Source organism: Nerophis lumbriciformis, linkage group LG33 (genome assembly GCF_033978685.3).
Source record: "Nerophis lumbriciformis linkage group LG33, RoL_Nlum_v2.1, whole genome shotgun sequence".
NCBI classification, from domain to species: domain Eukaryota; kingdom Metazoa; phylum Chordata; class Actinopteri; order Syngnathiformes; family Syngnathidae; genus Nerophis; species Nerophis lumbriciformis.
Window position 1 is genome coordinate 12,061,903 of NC_084580.2, and position 20,433 is coordinate 12,082,335.

The window sequence follows — 20,433 nt, forward strand, 5'->3', positions numbered from 1 at the left end:
GAGTCCAATCCATAGTGGGGTCAGCAGGACACCATCCCGAGCGGAGACGGGTCAGCAGCGCAGAGATGTTCCCAACCGATGCACAGGCGAGCGGTCCACCCCGGGTCCCAACTCTGGACAGCCAGCACTTCATCCATGGCCACCGGACCTGTGCCCCCCCCCCCCCCCCCCCCCTCCACAAGGAAGAGGGGAGCAGAGGAGAAAAGAAAAGAAACGGCAGATCAACTGGTCTAAAAAGGGGGTCTATTTAAAGGCTAGAGTATACAAATGAGTTTTAAGATGGGACTTAAATGCTTCTACTGAGGTAGCATCTCTAATTGTTACCGGGAGGGCATTCCAGAGTACTGGAGCCCGAATAGAAAACGCTCTATAGCCCGCAGACTTTTTTTGGGCTCTGGGAATCACTAATAAGCCGGAGTTCTATTGTTATTGTAAGCGCCAACGCAGATTGACTATTTTAGCGGTGCATTGATAGTAGTGAGCTAATGCTAGCTTACACAGCTGTTGTTGACACCCTGCTTCTGCTTCGTTTCTGTCACACCTGGGTGGGGTCTCGTCTGGGTTTTGTCCGTTTTCAGGTTGTCTTGTCATTTCCTGTTTTATTTTGAAATGCTAACTCTCCCTCTCGTTTCAGATCACTTGCCTTTCCTCATGTGTCGTTTGTCCTGATTGATTTCACCTGTGTCCCCAGGCTTAAATGTCTCGTCCTTCTTCTGTCCCGTGCCGGAGTGTCTCGTATCTTCTTGTGCGTACCGCCAGCGTTTCCTTGCCACAGTCTTGTCCACAGCCACGTTTTCGTGTTACCTTTTGGATCCTCAAGAGTTTTTGGTTCGCAAACTTTTGTCAGGTAAGATTAGCTTCCTAGCATCGCCTCCGTTGGGACGCCTTTTGTTGTACTTGGTCGTTTTTGTTCTTAGCACCATTTTCCCTTCCATAGCTGGAGCGTTTTGAGTTATTGATCATTTTGTACGTTTAGTGGTTAGGTTAGATCTGTTTTGATAGCCTGTTTTGTTTCTCCTGTTTTGGACCCCTTCCCTTGTCATAATAAAGAACTGCTTCTGGAATCCTGCACCTGTGTTCAGAGACCAAATCTGGTCGTGACCATCTCCAACTTGCTACACTTCAAAAAGTCAGTGTTCAAAAACAAGAAAAAAAAAATACAAAAATGAGGTGTATTTTATTTGAACTAAGCAAAATTATCTGCTAATAGAACAAGAAAACTCTGCTTGTCAAGACTTTCCAAAACAAGTAAAATTAGCTAACCTCAATGAACCCAAAAATACCTTAAAATAAGTATATTCTCACTAATAACAAGTGCAAATTTTCTTGGTAGAAAAAAATGAGACCTTTTTGCTCAATATGTTGAAAATATTCTTAAAGGCCTACTGAAATGCGATTTTCTTATTTAAACGGGGATAGCAGGTCCATTCTATGTGTCATACTTGATCATTTTGCGATATTGCCATATTTTTGCTGAAAGGATTTAGTAGAGAACATCGACGATAAAGTTCGCAACTTTTGGTCGCTGATAAAAAAGCCTTGTCTGTACCAGAAGTAGCAGATGATATGCGCGTGACGTCACAGGTTGTGGAGCTCCTCACATCCGCACATTGTTTACAATCATGGCCACCAGCAGCGAGAGCGATTCGGACCGAGAAAGCGACGATTTCCCCATTAATTTGAGCGAGGATGAAAGATTTGTGGATGAGGAAAGTGAGAGTGAAGGACTAGAGGGCAGTGGGAGCGATTCAGATAGGGAAGATGCTGTGAGAGGCGGGTGGGACCTGATATTCAGCTGGGAATGACTAAAACAGTAAATAAACACAAGACATATATATACTCTATTAGCCACAAGACAACCAGGCTTGTATTTAATATGCCACAAATGAATCCCGCATAACAAACACCTGCCCCCTCCCGTCCATATAACCCGCCAATACAACTCAAACACCTGCACAACACACTCAATCCCACAGCCCAAAGTACCGTTCACCTCCCCAAAGTTCATACAGCACATATATTTCCCCAAAGTTACGTACGTGACATGCACGTACGGGCAAGCGATCAAATGTTTGGAAGCCGCAGCTGCATGCGTACTCACGGTACCGCGTCTGCGCATCCAACTCAAAGTCCTCCTGGAAAAAGTCTCTGTTGTCCCAGTTCTCCACAGGCCAATGGTAAAGCTTGACTGTCATCTTCCGGGAATGTAAACAATGAAACACCGGCTGTGTTATCCGGCACAACAATCAGGGGGTGCATTCTACGGCGGGGGTGCGTTATCCAGCACAATACCTGCCGCAATACACCGCTTCCCACCTGCAGCTTTCTTCTTTGCTGTCTCCATTGTTCATTGAACAAATTGCAAAAGATTCACCAACACAGATGTCCAGAATACTGTGGAATTTTGCCATGAAAACAGACGACTTAATAGCTGGCCACCATGCTGTCCCAAAATGTCCTCTACAATCCGTGACGTCACGCGCAGACGTCATCATACGGAGACGTTTTCAGCAGGATATTTCGCGCGAAATTTCAAATTGCACTTTAGTAAGCTAACCCGGCCGTATTGGCATGTGTTGCAATGTTAAGATTTCATCATTGATATATAAACTATCAGACTGCGTGGTTGGTAGTAGTGGGTTTCAGTAGGCCTTTAAATTAGGTAAATGCTATTGCCATTATCTTGACATATTGATATATTTTTTTCATGCTTAAAGTAAGAAATTATTACTTTAAAAATGTAGTTTTATACTTGTGAGTGTTAATCTTAAGGCCCAAGCTGTTTGTTTACATGTTTTTTTTTTCTTATTTCTCTTTGCTATTTGGGCTTATTGGACCCTAATTAGAATAAAAACTAAGAATCATCTTTTTATATGATGTACTTAGTCCATAAGTACACAAACGTGTACTTCATGTTTAGTGACATGCTAATTCTTATTTTTACACTTTTTTTTTTTTCCAAATTCCATTGTATGTTATACTCTTCTGACACCACCAGATAGCAGTATAAGTGTCCACATAAGGGCCATAAGACCCCAATTCAGTAGTGTACACCATTTTTGAAATAAGAGCTAAAAGGTGCTTTCCACACATGTGGCCAACTAAGCCTTTAGAGTTAATGACACAGCTTTGCATCAGTTGATGTTCTAGTTTCAAGCATGTTTTACTCAATATAGGTCATAAAATCTCAGCAACAAGCTGTAATATCTTACTGAGACAATTTAGGACCAAAACCCTTAAAACAAGTAAAACATAAAATCTGCTTAGTGAGAAGAATTATCTTATCAGACAGAAAATAAGCAAATATCACCCTTATTTGAGATATTTAATCTTACGTAGATTTTAGTTTTTGCAGTGTAAAAGTAAATTCTAGATTATAATTCATGCAGCTCTCACTTGGTAGTAGACAAATGTGGCCGTGGTCTGACAGCCTGGTCAACTTTTACATCCCCCGAGATGGCAAAATAGACTCCACCAGACTTCCTGCAGGAACCTTTTTTAACCTTTTGTGAGGATTGTAATTGAATCTTTATCTAAACGGAATTCTGTGAGTGTACCATCGGTCGGCATCCCAGCGAGAGTGGAAATATTACAGTGTTTGTTTTATTCTGGTTTGTATGTTTAGTAGGGCTGCAAATCTTTGAGTGTCCCACGATTCGATTCAATATCGATATTTTCCCGATTCAAAAGGATTCTCTATTCATTCAATACATAGGATTTCAGCAGGATCTACCCCAGTCTGCTGACATGCAAGCAAAGTAGTAGATTTTTGTAAAAAGCTTTTATAATTATAAAGGACAATGTTTGATCAACTGATTGCAATAATGTAAATTTGTTTTAACTATTAAATGAACCAAAAATATGACTTATTTTATCTTCATTTTTGTTTCACTACTTTTGGATTGTTCTGTGTCGTGTTTGTGTCTCCTCTCAATTGCTCTGTTTATTGCAGTTCTGAGTGTTGCTGGGTCGGGTTTGGTTTTGGAATTTGATTGGATTGTTATGGTATTGCTGTGTATTGTTTTGTTGAATTGATTAATTTAAAAAAAAAAAATTTTTTTAAATAAAACAAATGAAAACATTTTTTTAAAAATGAGAATCGATTCTGAATCGCACAACATGAGAATTGCAATTCGAATTCGAATAAATTTTTTCCCACACCCCTAATATTTAGCACCGAGCAATGCTGTGGATGCTAGTGTCACAATGAAACTTCATCCATCACTCGGCCTCAAAAACTTATTGCTCATCCTCTTTGTATTCGGGCTCAAAAATACAAGGTCTTGAATCATAATTTTTCCAAAAGTAATAGTTGTTGGCTCTCACGAAGTCTGCTTGATTTGCATGGTTGTTGATAGGGAAAGGGTCTTTGGTTCCTAGCGCGACGTCATTTTTATTATATTGATTTGTTTTTATTGTTTTATTTTATCTTATCGTCTTTTATTATTTTATTATATTATTATTATTTGGTTGTTTATTGTTTACGTGTTTTATTTTTAAATACTTGTAATTTGATTACTTTTATTGTTTATTTTTTATGTGCAGAACTCTGGAGACAGTTGTGTTGTGGGGCGGTATAGCTCGATTGGTTGAGTGGCCGTGCCAGCAACTTGAGGGTCCCAGGTTTGATTCCCGCGTTCGCCATCCTAGTCACTGCCGTTGTGTCCTTGGGCAAGACACTTTACCCACCTGCTCCCAGTGCCACCCACACTGGTTTAAATGTAACTTAGATATTAGGTTTCACTATGTAAAGTGCTTTGAATCTCTAGAGAAAAGCGCTATATAAATATAATTCACTTCACTTGTGTTGTTAATAGTGCTGTATACAAAAAAATAAAGGAGATTGGGATTGGATTGGATAAGTCACCGGGAACGAGGAGTGCGGATAGAGCCAAAGCAAAGAAGATGAACTCGGCAGGAAGGGTGAACCATCAGGAAATTTACTGGCGGCGAGTACTGGAACTGGAGAGCTTAAGTAGTCAGGTACTGCAACAAAAAGGTCAGATCATGACAGTACCATGGTCGTGACAGAATAGGCTGAGGGTGAAGGAGGCCGGCTGGAGAGCGATGAAAGGGTTTTTCTCTGGCACAGACAGAGCAGTTAGCAAAGTCCTTGCCAGGCACAAAAATCTATGTGTGACTAAAAACAAAGTGCATCTCGCGCCAGGATGACGCGATATTTTGGACGTGTGTCCCCACTGCCGGACTTCAAACCTCAGTTCATTAGGAATAAATAGCTTGCCCTGAAGGGACTTGGTCGGTGACCGTGGTCTTGGATGCGGCATCGGCACCTCCTCTCATCACCTCCCATTGGAATGCTCCTATCACTCGAGCCACAAGTACGATGGTCTCCAGAGTGGTTTCCTCATTGGCAGGTCCGAAAACTCTGTAGAGCGCATCGGGCTTGGTGTTGCGGGAGCAGGATCTGTAGGGGAAAGAGAAGTTAAAGCGTGTGAGGAACAGTGATGAACGTACTTGGCGGAAGTTCAGCCTTTGAGCCAGTGGTTCTTAACCTTGTTGGAGGTACCGAACCCCACCAGTTTCATATGCGCATTCAACGAACCCGAACCGTAATCATAAAATGATGTTATTATATTAAAGAAATACTAATAGATATATATTTTACAAACAGAAAGATACAGGAATGTACACATAATCCCATGTTTACATCTCATTGTGCAACATGTGAATGTTTTAGTTGAAACTAAATGCGATATCTGAAAGGGCTACACATTATTTCCAAAGTAGGACCCCCCACCCAGACACATAATACTAGTACACAGCTCATGAAAAACAATATGTTATAGTCATTGTGAGTGGGCCAAAACACCTATATTAGAAAATAATCTCATGGAAATTACTGTTGTCATTTGATTACAATAATAAAACATTTAACTTGTTATTTAGTCAGGTTTGGGACAGGTGTGCTGCAGGTGTGACCACATGTGCTCCCCCGAATGCTCAAGGAGTTTTTGCGTTTGCTCACACATATGGAAAATTAGAGGGAACATTGTTTGGGTATATCCATAATACGCCGATAGGGAGAAGTTTTTATTTACACGATAAGTCGGGCGTGTCTTGACCTCCGCGGTGGAGGCTCTGCCGAACCTCTGAGGCCGACTCACCGAACCCCTAGGGTTCCATTGAACCCAGGTTAAGAACCACTGCTTTGAGCAGTCCTTATGTAAGCCAGGGTTTTATGATCAGTGATGACCAGGAATGGCGTGGCATTAGCCTCCAACCAGTGCCTCTACTCCTGTAGCGCATGAACGATTGCCAGCAGCTGTGTATTCCCCACATCGTACTTCATTTCAGCTGCTGAAAGACGACGCGGGAAGAAGGCCCGGGGTGAAGCCTCTGGTCGACCGGTGAACGCTGGGACAGAAATGCTTGATGTAGAAGATGGCCACTTGACAAATGTCTGGATCTTGGCAAAATCAGGTTTGAGATGGTCCTTCTCCACGATGAACCCCGGAAACGACACATAAGGCAAGTTAAATTCGCACTTTTCAGCTTTGACATATAGCCGATTTGCTGTAAGAGGAGACGACTGATCATGTCCCTGAGGACATCTTTAAAAACATTTTTTTTAAACCGCGGGCGCATTAGTGAAGCCAAAAGGCATAACTAAATATTCAAAATGACCAATAGGGGTATTAAAATCAGTCTTCCATTCATCCCCCCCTTAATTCTCACCAGGTGTTAAGCATTGTGTAAGGCCTTAAACACCTTAAAGCAGGGGTGTCAAACTCAAATACAGAGTGGGCCAAAATTTAAAACTGAACAAAGCCGCGGGCCAAGGTTGAACAAATTAACCTTTTAATAGGGACCCAAACAAGTTTTGCATTGAATATGGAACAAGCAAGACTTATATAACTTTATAGTGACATTCAAAATCGAGTTTCAAATAATAATAATCATAATAATTAAAAAATATCAATGGCATATCAAATACAATTTAAATAAAAATAGAATGCGTCTTTTCTATTTGCAGCCTTCTGAGGTAAATATCAACATTAACTTCTTCCACATCCATCCATCCATCCATCCATCTTCTTCCGTTTATTCGAGGTCGGGTCGCGGTGGCAGCAGCCTAAGCAGGGAAGCCCAGACTTCCCTCTCCCCAGCCACTTCGTCCAGCTCTTCCTGTGGGACCCCGAGGCGTTCCCAGGCCAGCCGGGAGACATAGTCTTCCCAACGTGTCCTGGGTCTTCCCCGCGGCCTCCTACCGGTCGGACGTGCCCTAAACACCTCCCTAGGGAGGCGTTCGGGTGGCATCCTGACCAGATGCCCGAATCACCTCATCTGGCTCCTCTCGATGTGGAGGAGCAGCGGCTTTACTTTGAGCTCCCCCCGGATGGCAGAGCTTCTCACCCTATCTCTAAGGGAGAGCCCCGCCACCCGGCGGAGGAAACTCATTTCGGCCGCTTGTACCCGTGATCTTGTCCTTTCGGTCATAACCCATGAGCTTTGGGTTATGACCGAAAGGACAAGATCACGGGTACTTCTTCCACAGGCTAATAAATTTGAAAATAAAATAATGAATAAAACAACCATTCAGGACTTTAAACTGCTCAGTTTGCAACACACTGATCTAATCTGATGTGCCCAAGCCAGATACCTGCCATCTTTTCTTGGATGCTAGTTCATTAATGTCGGGGTTCAGGCTTTGAGCTGAGGCAACCTTCATTATCGAACGAAGGTGTTCATCAGTCATTATATCTCGTCCACCTGGACCACAGTCTTGGGGGCGTGCCTTAAATGCACTGCCTTTAACGTACTCTACGAGCTATCGTCACGTCCGCTTTTCATCCATTCTAACATCGTTCAGACCCAGTCACAAGATATGTGCGGCCTCTGTACGCACACACGAGTGAATGCAACACATACTTCATCAACAGCGATACAGGTTACACTGAGGGTGCCAGTATAAAAAACTTTAACACTGTTAGAAATTAGGGATGTCCGATAATGGCTTTTTGCCGATATCCGATATTCCGATATTGTCCAACTCTTTAATTACCGATACCGATATCAACCGATACCGATATCAACCGATATATGCAGTCGTGGAATTAACACATTATTATGCCTAATTTGGACAACCAGGTATGGTGAAGATAAGGTACTTTTAAATTTTTTTTTATAAAATAAGATAAATAAATTAAAAACATTTTCTTGAATATAAAAGAAAGTAAAACAATATAAAAACAGTTACATAGAAACTAGTAATAATGAAAATGAGTAAAATTAGCTGTTAAAGGTTAGTACTATTAGTGGACCAGCAGCACGCACAATCATGTGTGCTTACGGACTGTATCCCTTGCAGACTGTATTGATATATATTGATATATAATGTAGGAACCAGAATATTAATAACAGAAAGAAACAACCCTTTTGTGTGAATGAGTGTAAATGGGGGAGGAAGGTTTTTTGGGTTTTTGTAAGTGTATCTTGTGTTTTTTATGTTGATTTAATAAAAAAAATAAAAAAATAAAAATAACAAAACGATACCGATAATTAAAAAAACGATACCGATAATTTCCGATATTACATTTTAATGCATTTATCGGCCGATATTATAGGACATCCCTATTCGAAATATACGCCACATTTCGGGAGAACATCCTCACCGTAGCACAACATAAACACAACAGAACAAATACCCAGAATCCTTTGCAGCACTAACTGTAACGGGACGCTACAAAATACACCCCCGCTACCACCAAATCTCCCCCCCGCCCCCACACACACACACCTTGTAGCGTCCCGGAAGAGTTAGTGCTGCAAAGGGTTCTGGGTATTTGTTCTGTTGTGTTTATGTTGTGTTACGGTGCGGATGTTCTCCCGAAATGTGTTTTTCAGTCTTGTTTGGTGTGGATTCACAGTGTGGCGTATATTTCTAACAGTGTTAAAGTTTTTTATTTGGATACCCTCAGTGTAACCTGTATCGCTGTTGATGAAGTATGCGTTGCATTCAATTGTGTGTGCGTGCAGAAGCCGCACATGTTGTGTGACTGGGCCAGCACTCGTTGGACTGGCTGAAAAGCAGACGTGACGATTTTCGGGAGGGGCGCTGAAGTTTGGAAGACTCCCGGGAGGGTTGGCAAGTATTAGAATTAGCGGTGAATGCGGTGTTACCGCGGCACCGCCGCAATATATAATCGGCGGGCCAGCTTTAGTGTTAATTTGATATCGCCTCAAGGGCCAAGTGAAATCACATGGCGGGCCAAATTTGGCCCGCGGGCCAGAGTTTTACACCAATGCCTTAAACGAATACCTAACAGACCTAAAACAAAGGGTGTAGACAGACATGGAAGAATAAAGAAGCGTTTTGCTTCATGGTGATTACTGGATAACTGTAACGCTAACGTCTCAGTTTGGTGAGTCACCCTTGCCAGTAAACGGCCATCTAAAGACCGGACCTCCTTGAGGTATCAAAGCTTAATTTTAGCTATAATATACAAGTCCACAAATTTTGAGTCTATGAAGCAATTGTCTGCCCCTGAGTCAATAAAAGCATTATTTTGATACTTCTTCCCCCCCTGACAAAGTCCCTGAAAGTTCAATTCTCTTTCCAAGACTAGGAACCTGCGAGTACTCACAATTCATTAGAAGCAGGCTGTTTGTTGATCCCCGCAGGAGCTTAAGGAGCAGTGTCTTGTGTCTGGGAGGATGAATGGAGCATTTGGAGATGTACACACAGAGGTGTAATATTCGTCGACAAGCTGGTTCAGCGGGGGTGACTTGTCCTCCGAGTTGCATTGGCACCTCGTCTTTAAGCTGACGAGTAGTGGTTTTGGCAGAAACGTTTACAGGGTCGACCCTACCGCTGTCAATCTCGCTCCGTAGGGCAAAGCGGGACAATATCGGCTATCCTCTTTAGTGTCCTATCACACTCGCTAATTCTGTCGTCAAGACGAATGGATACACTGCAAAAACTGAAATCTAAGTAAGATTGAATATCTCAATATAGGGTGATATATGCTTATTTTCTGTCTGATAAGATCATTCTTTTCACTAAGCAGATTTTAAGTTTGAGTGTTTTACTTGTTTTAAGGGTTTTGGTCCTAAATGATCTCAATAAGATATTACAGCTTGTTGCTGAGATTTTATGACCTATATTTAGTAAAACATGCTTGAAACTAGAATATCAACTGTTGCAAAGCTGTGTCATCAACACTCACAAGTATAAAACTACTTTTTTAAAGTAATAATTTCTCATTTCAAGCATGAAAAAAAAAAATCATGACTTTGACTCAATTGTGTCTCATAATTAAAACAGATGACAGCCAAATGGACTTTGCTGTGTTATTTTCAATGAAACAATAGAAAACACGTACTCATATAGTAGTACAGTTGGCACAGTTCAGTAAACTGACTATTTAAACATTTAACATGTGACATTTCAAACAATTTTGAACAGAAATAGTTCATGCACATTCAGATAAATTCTTCAAAATTACTATAGAAAAACATTTGGCCAGGCTGTATATATGCGCACTAATTGACTGAAAGAGCACGCACTTGGCGTAATGATGTCATGTTATCGATGGAAAAATGCATTTTTAGACCATATAATTTGCCTGAGCGGCGAGGAGACCCCAAGAGTAACAAGCGGTTGCCTTGTTCCCTTTCCATTAAGAACAATAAATTAGTTTTTAGTATAAGTTTGCTGGTTTCAAGAAATGTAATGCCAAGCGCATATCATCATGTCAAGATAATGGCACTAGCATTTACTTAATTTAAGAATATTTTTCAACATATTGAGCAAAAAGGTCTCTTTTTTTGTACAAAGAAACGTGCACTTGTTATTAGTGAGAATATACTTATTTTAAGGTATTTTTGGGTTAATTGAAGTTAGCTAATTTTACTTGTTTTGGAAAGTCTTGACAAGCCAAATTTTCTTGTTCTATTGGCAGATAATTTTGCTTAGTTCAAATAAAATACCCCTCATTTTTGTATTTATTTTTTTTCTTGTTTTTTAACTGACTTTTTGCAGTGTAATTCAATCAGAGTGTCAAGGGTGGCAGTTTTGTCATGGGTAGCAAGTTCATTCTTGACGCGATGATTTAATCCTTTTCGAAAAGTGCTACAAAAAGCAACGTCGCCAAAACTGCTTTCTGCAGCGAAAATACGAAAGTCAATGGAGTAAAGGTCTTGTTTAAAGTTCAACAGACGACTGCCAGCTTTTAGGGGGTAATCAAAAACGTTCATATTGTAAACAATGATAGTAACGTGCGCACAGCAGGATAGTTCTTGCTAACCACCGTGGCCTAAGCAGCCGCTTTTTCCAATAGTCGGCTCATGATGAAAGCTATCATACCTTAGTCAGTAGAATAAGAACCAAGCCGCTGGTCGAAAACTAACGGGGAGGGGACAGTAGATTTGTCACAATCCGCTTAGGACTAGGACCCCAAATGCAGAGTAAAAAAATTAATCTAAAATAATAACAAAAAGATCACTCAGAGAGGACAAAAATAACTAAAGGAGAACACTTAAGGTGTGAGAGGTAATAGATGCACTCAGGGCCGGCCCGTGGCATAGGCCGTATAGGCAAATGCTAAGGGCGCCGTCCATCAGGGGGCGCCATGCCAGTGCCACAAATGTTGGAGAAAAAAAAAAAAAAAAGTTGTTACTATTATTTCTAAATACAAAAAATAATCTCACGTTAATTAAAATGCAAAGTAAAGCCTATTTAATAGAAATATTATTTGTTACAACATTACGCCCCCCCTCCTCCCCCCGCACGGTGCGCCCCCTGCCCTTCCCGTATCATGACTCTTTTGGACGTCACCACATCAAAAAATCAACACAAGATGTCAAAACGGCCAAAACTGTCAGGTGCCCAGGGAAGAAAAAAGAGAAAAGAAGAGGAGAAACGAGAAAAGACAGAGGTAGCAGGTAGGTAACGTTAGCCTACATGAAATTATTTGTCTGTTACAGAATGTGATAGTAACCTGGCTTTTTAGCATTAAGCTAATGTTACATGACTCGGCAATTGCTAATCAATAAATAGCTAATTCTGTTTTAACGTCGGGTTAATATTGTGGAGGGGGCTAAATTGTTATGGAAAATAATAATGTAACGTTAGGTAATTACAGTACTCCCACCTTACATTCCTCAGGGACATTTGTATTAGATCTTTTAAGCAGGTGTTTTTTGTTTACATTATTGCCTTCTGGTTAGCTAATGTTTTCCCTGCAGGTAATAGTCACTTTTCCACCCCTTTATATATTAGGTATAGTTGTAAGTAAATAAAAAAAAAGGTCAAAGACAAAGCTATTCGGGTTCTTGTGAGTATATACACTTCACTGCCGATGTGGGGGGGGGGCGCCACCTAAAATCTTGCCTAGGGCGCCAGATTGATTAGGGCCGGGCCTGGATGCACTACACAACAACGCTGTGACTTAGGCCCCGTTTACACTAAGCCGGATATGGTTATCCAGAGTAAATCCCACCTAGCCTTATCCGTGTCCACACACAACAATGCCACCGTTGAAGACCCCTCCCCCCTCCGCAACCTTGTACTCATGCGTGGAAAATGCGCACATCATAGTCACCTCCAGTGTTGCTTTGTGTGCAAGTTCTTAAATGTAACTTATCTGAACAATATCCAGTGTTGTGGTATTTCAATTAACTGGAATCCAGTGTGCTGTGGGGCCCAATTGTAGTGAATCACACCTGAGCCATCATAAATCAATCAAATCTTTATTAGACACGTAAACAGTGTGATAAAGAACATTTTACATCAATCAAACTAGTGATCTACAAACCCCGTTTCCACATGAGTTGGGAAATTGTGTTAGATGTAAATATAAACGGAATACAATGATTTGCAAATCATTTTCAACCCATATTCAGTTGAATATGCTACAAAGACAACATATTTGATGTTCAAACTGATAAACATTTTTTTTGTTTGCAAATAATCATTAACTTTATAATTTGATGCCAGCAACACGTGACAAAGAAGTTGGGAAAGGTGGCAATAAATACTGATAAAGTTGAGGAATGCTCATCAAACACTTATTTGGAACATCCCACAGGTGAACAGGCAAATTGGGAATAGGTGGGTGCCATGATTGGGTATAAAAGTAGATTCCATGAAATGCTCAGTCATTCACAAACAAGGATGGGGCGAGGGTCACCACTTTGTCAACAAATGCGTGAGCAAATTGTTGAACAGTTTAAGAAAAACCTTTCTCAACCAGCTATTGCAAGGAATTTAGGGATTTCACCATCTACGGTCCGTAATATCATCAAAGGGTTCAGAGAATCTGGAGAAATCACTGCACGTAAGCAGCTAAGCCCGTGACCTTCGATCCCTTAGGCTGTACTGCATCAACAAGCGACATCAGTATGTAAAGGATATCACCACATGGGCTCAGGAACACTTCAGAAACCCACTGTCAGTAACTACAGTTGGTCGCTACATCTGTAAGTGCAAGTTAAAACTCTCCGATGCAAGGCAAAAACCGTTTATCAACAACACCCAGAAACGCCGTCGGCTTCGCTGGGCCTGAGCTCATCTAAGATGAACTGATACAAAGTGGACAAGTGTTCTGTGGTCTGACGAGTCCACATTTCAAATTGTTTTTGGAAACTGTGGCCGTCGTGTCCTCCGGACAGTAGTTTTTGTTTAAAACTACTGTTTGCAACTTGCTCAAAGTTGCATTTTTCAAACCAAAAATTAAAACAAGACCACCTCCAGCTAGGGTTGTATGAATTTACGATATATATCATAGTATGAACAAATGTATATCATACAATACAACTCTCTATTGTTTATCGTAATTTTACTTTGTACTGTAACTGCAGAAAGAATGCTACTTTACGGTAGTATTTTTACAACACTTAAAAAAATGTACCGCAGGAGTGTGCATGTTAAAAATGTCACGTACCAGTAGTGGTTACATGGGCTTTGTCTAGTGGTACGCCAAAGAAGTCTGTAAATATGTATTTACATTTTGTGTAATATTAGAGTGGCCAAAAATATTAAATATACTTGTTTTAAAAAATTCTGCCTTGTTTTAAATGTATACTTAGACCTACTATGCTACTGTATTTTAATCTTGGTCATTATGGTGGTACTTGGAGAGCAGGTGTTTTCTGAAGTGGTACTTGATGAAAAAAGTTTGAGAACTACTGCGATTGAATATATGTAAGATAAAAGCTAGCATTAGCTAGCCAGTCCCCCAATTACTATAATTAGCTAACAACACACGTAACTAATGTGCTTGCACGTGTTACGTACAGTAAGTAGTATGTCATTATGTGCTAAAAGCCATAGGAGGGTGGCATATAATGCCAAAAATTAGTGCTGTCAAATGATAATTAAAAAAAATCTGATTAATCACACTTTTAAATTTGGATTAATCATGATTAATCACGGATAATTACTTGCTTGCATAACTTAAAATAACTTAAAAAAACAAAAAACTATTTGGACAAAATTGCAATGTTATTGTCAGAATGTCATACAGGGAAATTTGTGCACGTCATTTATTTGCTCAAACCTTGGTAACGGTTTTATCTAAAGTCCAATCAGGGAGTATTTTAAAGTGAAATGATTACACCAGTCAGATTCTCCTCGCTCATCTTTGCACTGATGTATGCATTTACTCGATCACTGACTATAACAATCCACAGCTTTCAGGTAACCACGTGGTGAAGGTTATGGAGCGGTCAAAATAAATTTAGTTGGATTTTGCGTATAATTTGCGTATATACATGATTAATGCAATTTTTTCTGTGATTAAATGCATGAGTTAACTCGTTATTTTTGATAGCGCCCTCTATAGGCATCTTGTTGCAAAACATTTTTATAAAACAAAAACTCAACTTGGAAATTGTTGCAAATGTCATTCCATTTAATTGTATTTATCCTTATTGACGAATCAGGGGATTGTATTGAGGTGTACCTAATGAGGTGTCCACTGGATCAGGGGTCCCCAAACTACGGATCCGACCCGCCAGCGTCCAAAATCCGGCCCGCGGGAAGTCTCAAGTTTGGAAAAAAAAAAAATCATTATAATTTTTGTTATCTTATTTTTTTAAATCTGTCCTTTCTAATTCATTTTCTACCGCTTGTTACTCTCGGTGTCTCCTAGCCGCTCAGGCAAATCATATTGTCTAAACATGCATTTTCCCATCAATAACGTGACATCATCGCGCTCGGAATATATGTATATATAACTGAATGCAGCTGAGATAGGCTCCAGCGACCCCGATAGGGATAAGCGGTAGAAAATGGATGGATGGGACTTCAGCTTCCAGACTGACAAACAGCTTCTACCTAACCAACCAGACATAGTGGTGGTGGACAAAGAGCAGAAAAGGTTGGTGGTGATAGATGCGGCAATCCCAGCTGACGCCAACATCAGGAAGAAGGAACACGAGAAACTTGAGAAGTACCAAGGGTTGAAAGAGCAGCTGGAACGGATGTGGAAGGTCAAGGCTAGCGTGGTCCCCGTGGTAGTGGGGGCGCTCGGAGCAGTAACCCCCAAACTGGGAGAGTGGCTCCAACAGATCCCAGGAACAACATCTGAAGCCTCAGTCCAGAAGAGCGCAGCCCTAGGAACAGCCAAGATACCGCGCAGAACCCTCAAACTCCCAGGACTCTGGTAGTGGACCCGAGCTTGAGGATAACACAGATACCACCCCATCGGGGTGAGAAAGAGATTTATTTATATATATATATATATACACAGTATATATATATATATATATATATACAGTATATATATATATATATACAGTATATATGGATATATATACACATATAGATGTATATACACATATAGATATACACATATATATACATACATTTATATATATATATATATATATATATATATACACACACACACATATATATATATATATATATATATATATATATATATATATATATATATATATATATATATATATATATATATATATATATATATATATAGACATACATTTATATATATATATATATATATATATATATATATATACACATATATATATATATACATACATATACAGGTATATATATGTATATATGTATGTATATATATATATGTATGTATATATATATGTATGTATATATATATGTATGTATATATATATATACATATGTATGTATATATATATGTATATATATATATATACATACATACATATATATATGTATATATGTATGTGTATATGTATATATATGTATATATACATGTATATGTATATATGTATATATATATATATATGTACGGTGTGTATATATATATATATATATACGTATATGTATATATATATATATATATATATATATATATAGCCCGGCCCTCGGCCAATTTTTTTTTAACCCAATGCGATCCCCGAGTCAAAAAGGTTGGGGACACCTGCACTGGATGATACAAAAAATGCAGTACCGATGTTGAACAGTAGGATTCCATTCACGCTCCATGGCATTTCACTCATGTATGAATGAGTGGGGGCAGCACGGTGGTGGCTTTTCCTCTTTTGTTGGTATTTTCCTGTAGCAGTTTCATGTCTTCCTTGAACGCTATTCCCCCGCACCTGCTTTGTTTTCGCAATCAAGACTACTTAAGATGTGCGGACGCTATCCTTCTTTGTGGGGACATTGGTGATTGTCGTGTCATGTACGGCAGTGTTTTTCAACCACTGTGCCGTGAGATACAGTCTGGTGTGCCGTGGGAGATAATCTAATTTCACCTATTTGGGTTAAAAATATTTTTTGCAAACCAATAATTATACTCTGCAAATTATGTGTTGTTGTTGAGTGTCGGTGCTGTCTAGAGCTCGGCAGAGTAACTGTGTAACACTCTTCCATATCAGTAGGTAGCAGCCGGTAGCTAATTGCTTTGTAGATGTCGGAAACAGCGGGAGGCAATGTGCAGGTAAAAAATGTGTTTTATGCTTAAACCAAAAATAAACAAAAGGTGAGTGCCCCTAAGAAAAGGCATTGAAGCTTAGGGAATACTATGCAGAACGAAACTAAAACTGAACTGGCTACAAAGTAAACAAAAACAGAATGCTGGACGACAGCAAAGACTTACTGTGGAGCAAAGACAATGTACATCCGAACATGACATGACAATCAACAATGTCCCCACAAAGAAGGATAAAAACAACTGAAATATTCTTCATTGCTAAAACAAAGTAGATGCGGGAAATATCGCTCAAAGGAAGACATGAAACTGCTACAGGAAAATACCAAAAAAAGAAAAAAAACTACCAAAATAGGAGCGCAAGACAAGAACTAAAACACTCCACACAGGAAAACAGCAGAAAAAAATCCAAATAAGTCACGGCGTGATGTGACAGGTCGTGACAGTGCACCTACTTTGAGACAAGGGCTATATTGATGCATGCTTGGTTATGGTTTAAAGTCATATCCAACAATTGCGACGACGACTTTTTACTGTCTACTGAGTTTCGTTTTTTAATGATTTCTGCTGGTGGTGTGCCTCTGGATTTTTTAAAACGCAAAAAATGTGCCATGGCTCAAAAAAGGTTGAAAAACACTGATGTACGGATGTACTTTGTGGACGCCGTCTGCCCCACACGCTGTAAGTCTTTGCTGTCGTCCAGCGTTCTGTGTTTGTTTACTTTGCAGCCAGTTCAGTTTTAGCTTCGTTTTGCATAGCCATCCCTAAGCTTCAATGCCTTTTCTTAGCGGCACTCGCCTTTTTATTTATTTTTGGTTTAAGTGTTAGATACCAGCACGGTGACACAGGGGTTAGTACGTGTGTCTCACAATACAAAGGTCCTGAGTTCAATCCTGGGGTCTGGATCTTTCTGTGTGGAGTTTGCATGTTCTCCCCTCCAAGGACATGGAGGTGGGATAGGTTGATTGGCAACACTAAATTGGCCCTAGTGTGTGAATGTGAGTGTGAATGTTGTCCGTCTATCTGTGTTGGCCCTGCAATGAGGTGGCGCCCGAATGCAGCTGAGATAGGCTCCAGCACCCCCCGCAACCCCGAAAGGGACAAGCGGTAGAAATTGGATGGATGGATGGATGGATGAGTGTTGTGTGTGTGTGTGTTGTGGGGGGGTTATGTGCGATTTAAATGTTAACACCCCTTCCCTTTCTGAATAAAAAAATATCCCAATGTGAGCATCCCATTGCATATGGAGATGCCTACATGAGGTCTTGGGTGGTCCCCCCTCCCCCTCCCTCGCTGTTGCTAAGCAGCTAATAATAGTCGTGTTTGCTGAGTAATTTTTGCCCTTCTGGAACCAATCAGAAGCGAGCAAGCCTTGCAATTTGACAGCGGCAGAGGCGGGATTTGGAGTCCCCGCCCCCTTTCCTCCTTTAGGCCCCGCCTCCTGTCCGTCCCTCCTTTTGCACCCTTCCTCCTCCTCCTCGCCTTCCAAATGGAGAGAGCTCCTTTTCTCTTCTATTGAAAGTCAGAGTTGGCCCAGGGGAAGAGAGCACACACATCTCCGCACAATGCTACCAGCATCCAGCCTTCCGCCGTGTGGGAATCATCGCTCCTTTTAAAAGACACTAAAAACACTCTGCTTTTTTTTTTTTTTTTTTTTTGCTTTTTTTTTTGCGGGCTTTGTTTTTCTACCTTCCTCCTCCCCCGGTGAATGCGGTGCAAAGGCAGCGGAGACCTCCGAATCACGCAATGTTGGGATGGACGGCGCACACTATTTTGACTCGCCCTCTCCAAGCGGACTATGAGGTCCCCGCTCCGAGCGAAACTTTGTCGGATTCCGCCGTCGTCGTCGTCGCCGTCTTTCGGGGAGACACACTCGAGAAGTGGGAATCGCTGAGCAGCGCGCCGTCCCCGCAAGATGGCCTCGGCTGCTAGTGCGCCCCCCGAGCCGGGGACAGGAGAGCCCGGCCGGCCGAGGCTAACGCGGAGGACCCGGAGGAGCTCCAGCCGCGACCCGCCGCCGCCTCCTCCGCCGCTGCCGCCGGATTTGGACTACCTGCAGCGGCCGAGCTACTGCGACGCGGGCTTCGCTTTGGAACAGATCTCCCAGGTGCTTTTTTTCCCCCCCACACGTTTCCTCTTGTTTTTAAGACACATAACGGTCTCTTCTCGTGTCTGAACATTGAATGTTGTGCTCCAGCATGTTGCTCCATGTGGCTTTTGCCTTCTTCTTCCTGCTCACAAACATCCTAACTCTCCTCCGGTCCCTACTCGGGTCTCAGCACTAGTTGGACCACATGCAATGCCACCCTGAGTGTGTGTGTGTGCATACAGATGCTAATCATAGTTTAAACCAGTGTTTTTCAACCTTTTTTGAGCCAAGGCACATTGTTTTTCATTGAGAAAAAAAAAAACACCAGCAGAAAACATTTTTAAAAAAGCAGCCGATATTGACAGTAAAAAGTTCCACCCATCCATCTTCTTCCGCTTATCCGAGGTCGTGTCGCGGGGGCAGCAGCCTAAGCAGGGAAGCCCAGTCTTCCCTCTCCCCAGCCACTTCGTCCAGCTCTTCCCGGGGGATCCCGAGGCGTTCCCAGGCCAGCCGGGAGAGATAGTCTTCCCAATGTGTCCTGGGTCTTCCCCGTGGCCTCCTACTGGTCGGACGTGCCCTAAACACCTTCCTAGGGAGGCGTTCAGGTGGCATCCTGACTAGATGCCCGAACCACGGCTCCTCTCGATGTGGAGGAGCAGCGGCTTTACTTTGAGCTCCCCCCGGATGGCAGAGCTTCTCACCCTATCTCTAAGGGAGAGCCCCGCCACCCGGCGGAGGAAACTCATTTCGGCCGCTTGTACTCGTGATCTTGTCCTTTCGGTCATAACCCAAAGCTCATGACCATAGGTGAGGATGGGAACGTAGATCGACAGGTAAATTGAGAGCTTTGCCTTCCGGCTCAGCTCCTTCTTCACCACAACGGATTGATGCAGCGTCCGCATTACTGAAGACGCCACACCGATCCGCCTGTCGATCTCACGATCCACTCTTCCCTCACTCGTGAACAAGACTCCTCGGTACTTGAACTCCTCCACTTGGGGCAGTGTCTCCTCCGCAACCCGGAGATTGCACTCCACCCTTTTCCGGGCGAGAACTATGGACTCGTACTTGGAGGTGCTGATTCTCATCCCATTGGATATGAATTCAAACCATAACCAAGCATGCATCACTAAAACTCTTGTCTCAAAGTAGGTGTCACGACCTGTCACATCATGTCATGACTTATTTGGAGTTTTTTGGGGGGTTTTCCTGTGTGTAGTGTCTTGCGCTCCTATTTTGGTGGCTTTTCCTCTTTTGTTGGTGTTTTCCTGTAGCAGTTTCATGTCTTTCTTGAACGCTATTCCCCTGCACCTGCTTTGTTTTCGCAATCAAGACTATTTAAGTTGTGCGGACGCTATCCTTCTTTGTGGGGACATTAGTACGTATGTACTTTGTGGACACCGTCTGCTCCACACGCTGCAAGTCTTTGCTGTCGTCCAGCGT

The 20,433-nt window shown here is 41.6% G+C and overlaps 1 protein-coding gene across 3 annotated transcripts in view; it reads left to right on the forward strand.

Moving 5' to 3' along the window:
* Positions 1–734: 734 nt before the first annotated feature.
* Positions 735–20,433, forward strand: part of ptch1 (patched 1) — a 159,338-nt gene continuing 139,639 nt past the window's right edge. For 2 of the 3 annotated variants that reach the window (XM_061928959.1, XM_061928962.1), the window contains exon 1: positions 18,586–19,008. In XM_061928959.1, coding sequence (XP_061784943.1) covers positions 18,817–19,008 — 192 coding nt within the window. In that variant the 5' untranslated portion in view covers positions 18,586–18,816. Of the gene's footprint in view, positions 848–18,585; positions 19,009–20,433 lie in introns of those variants that run through there. The other variant, XM_061928961.1, reaches the window with a different exon arrangement.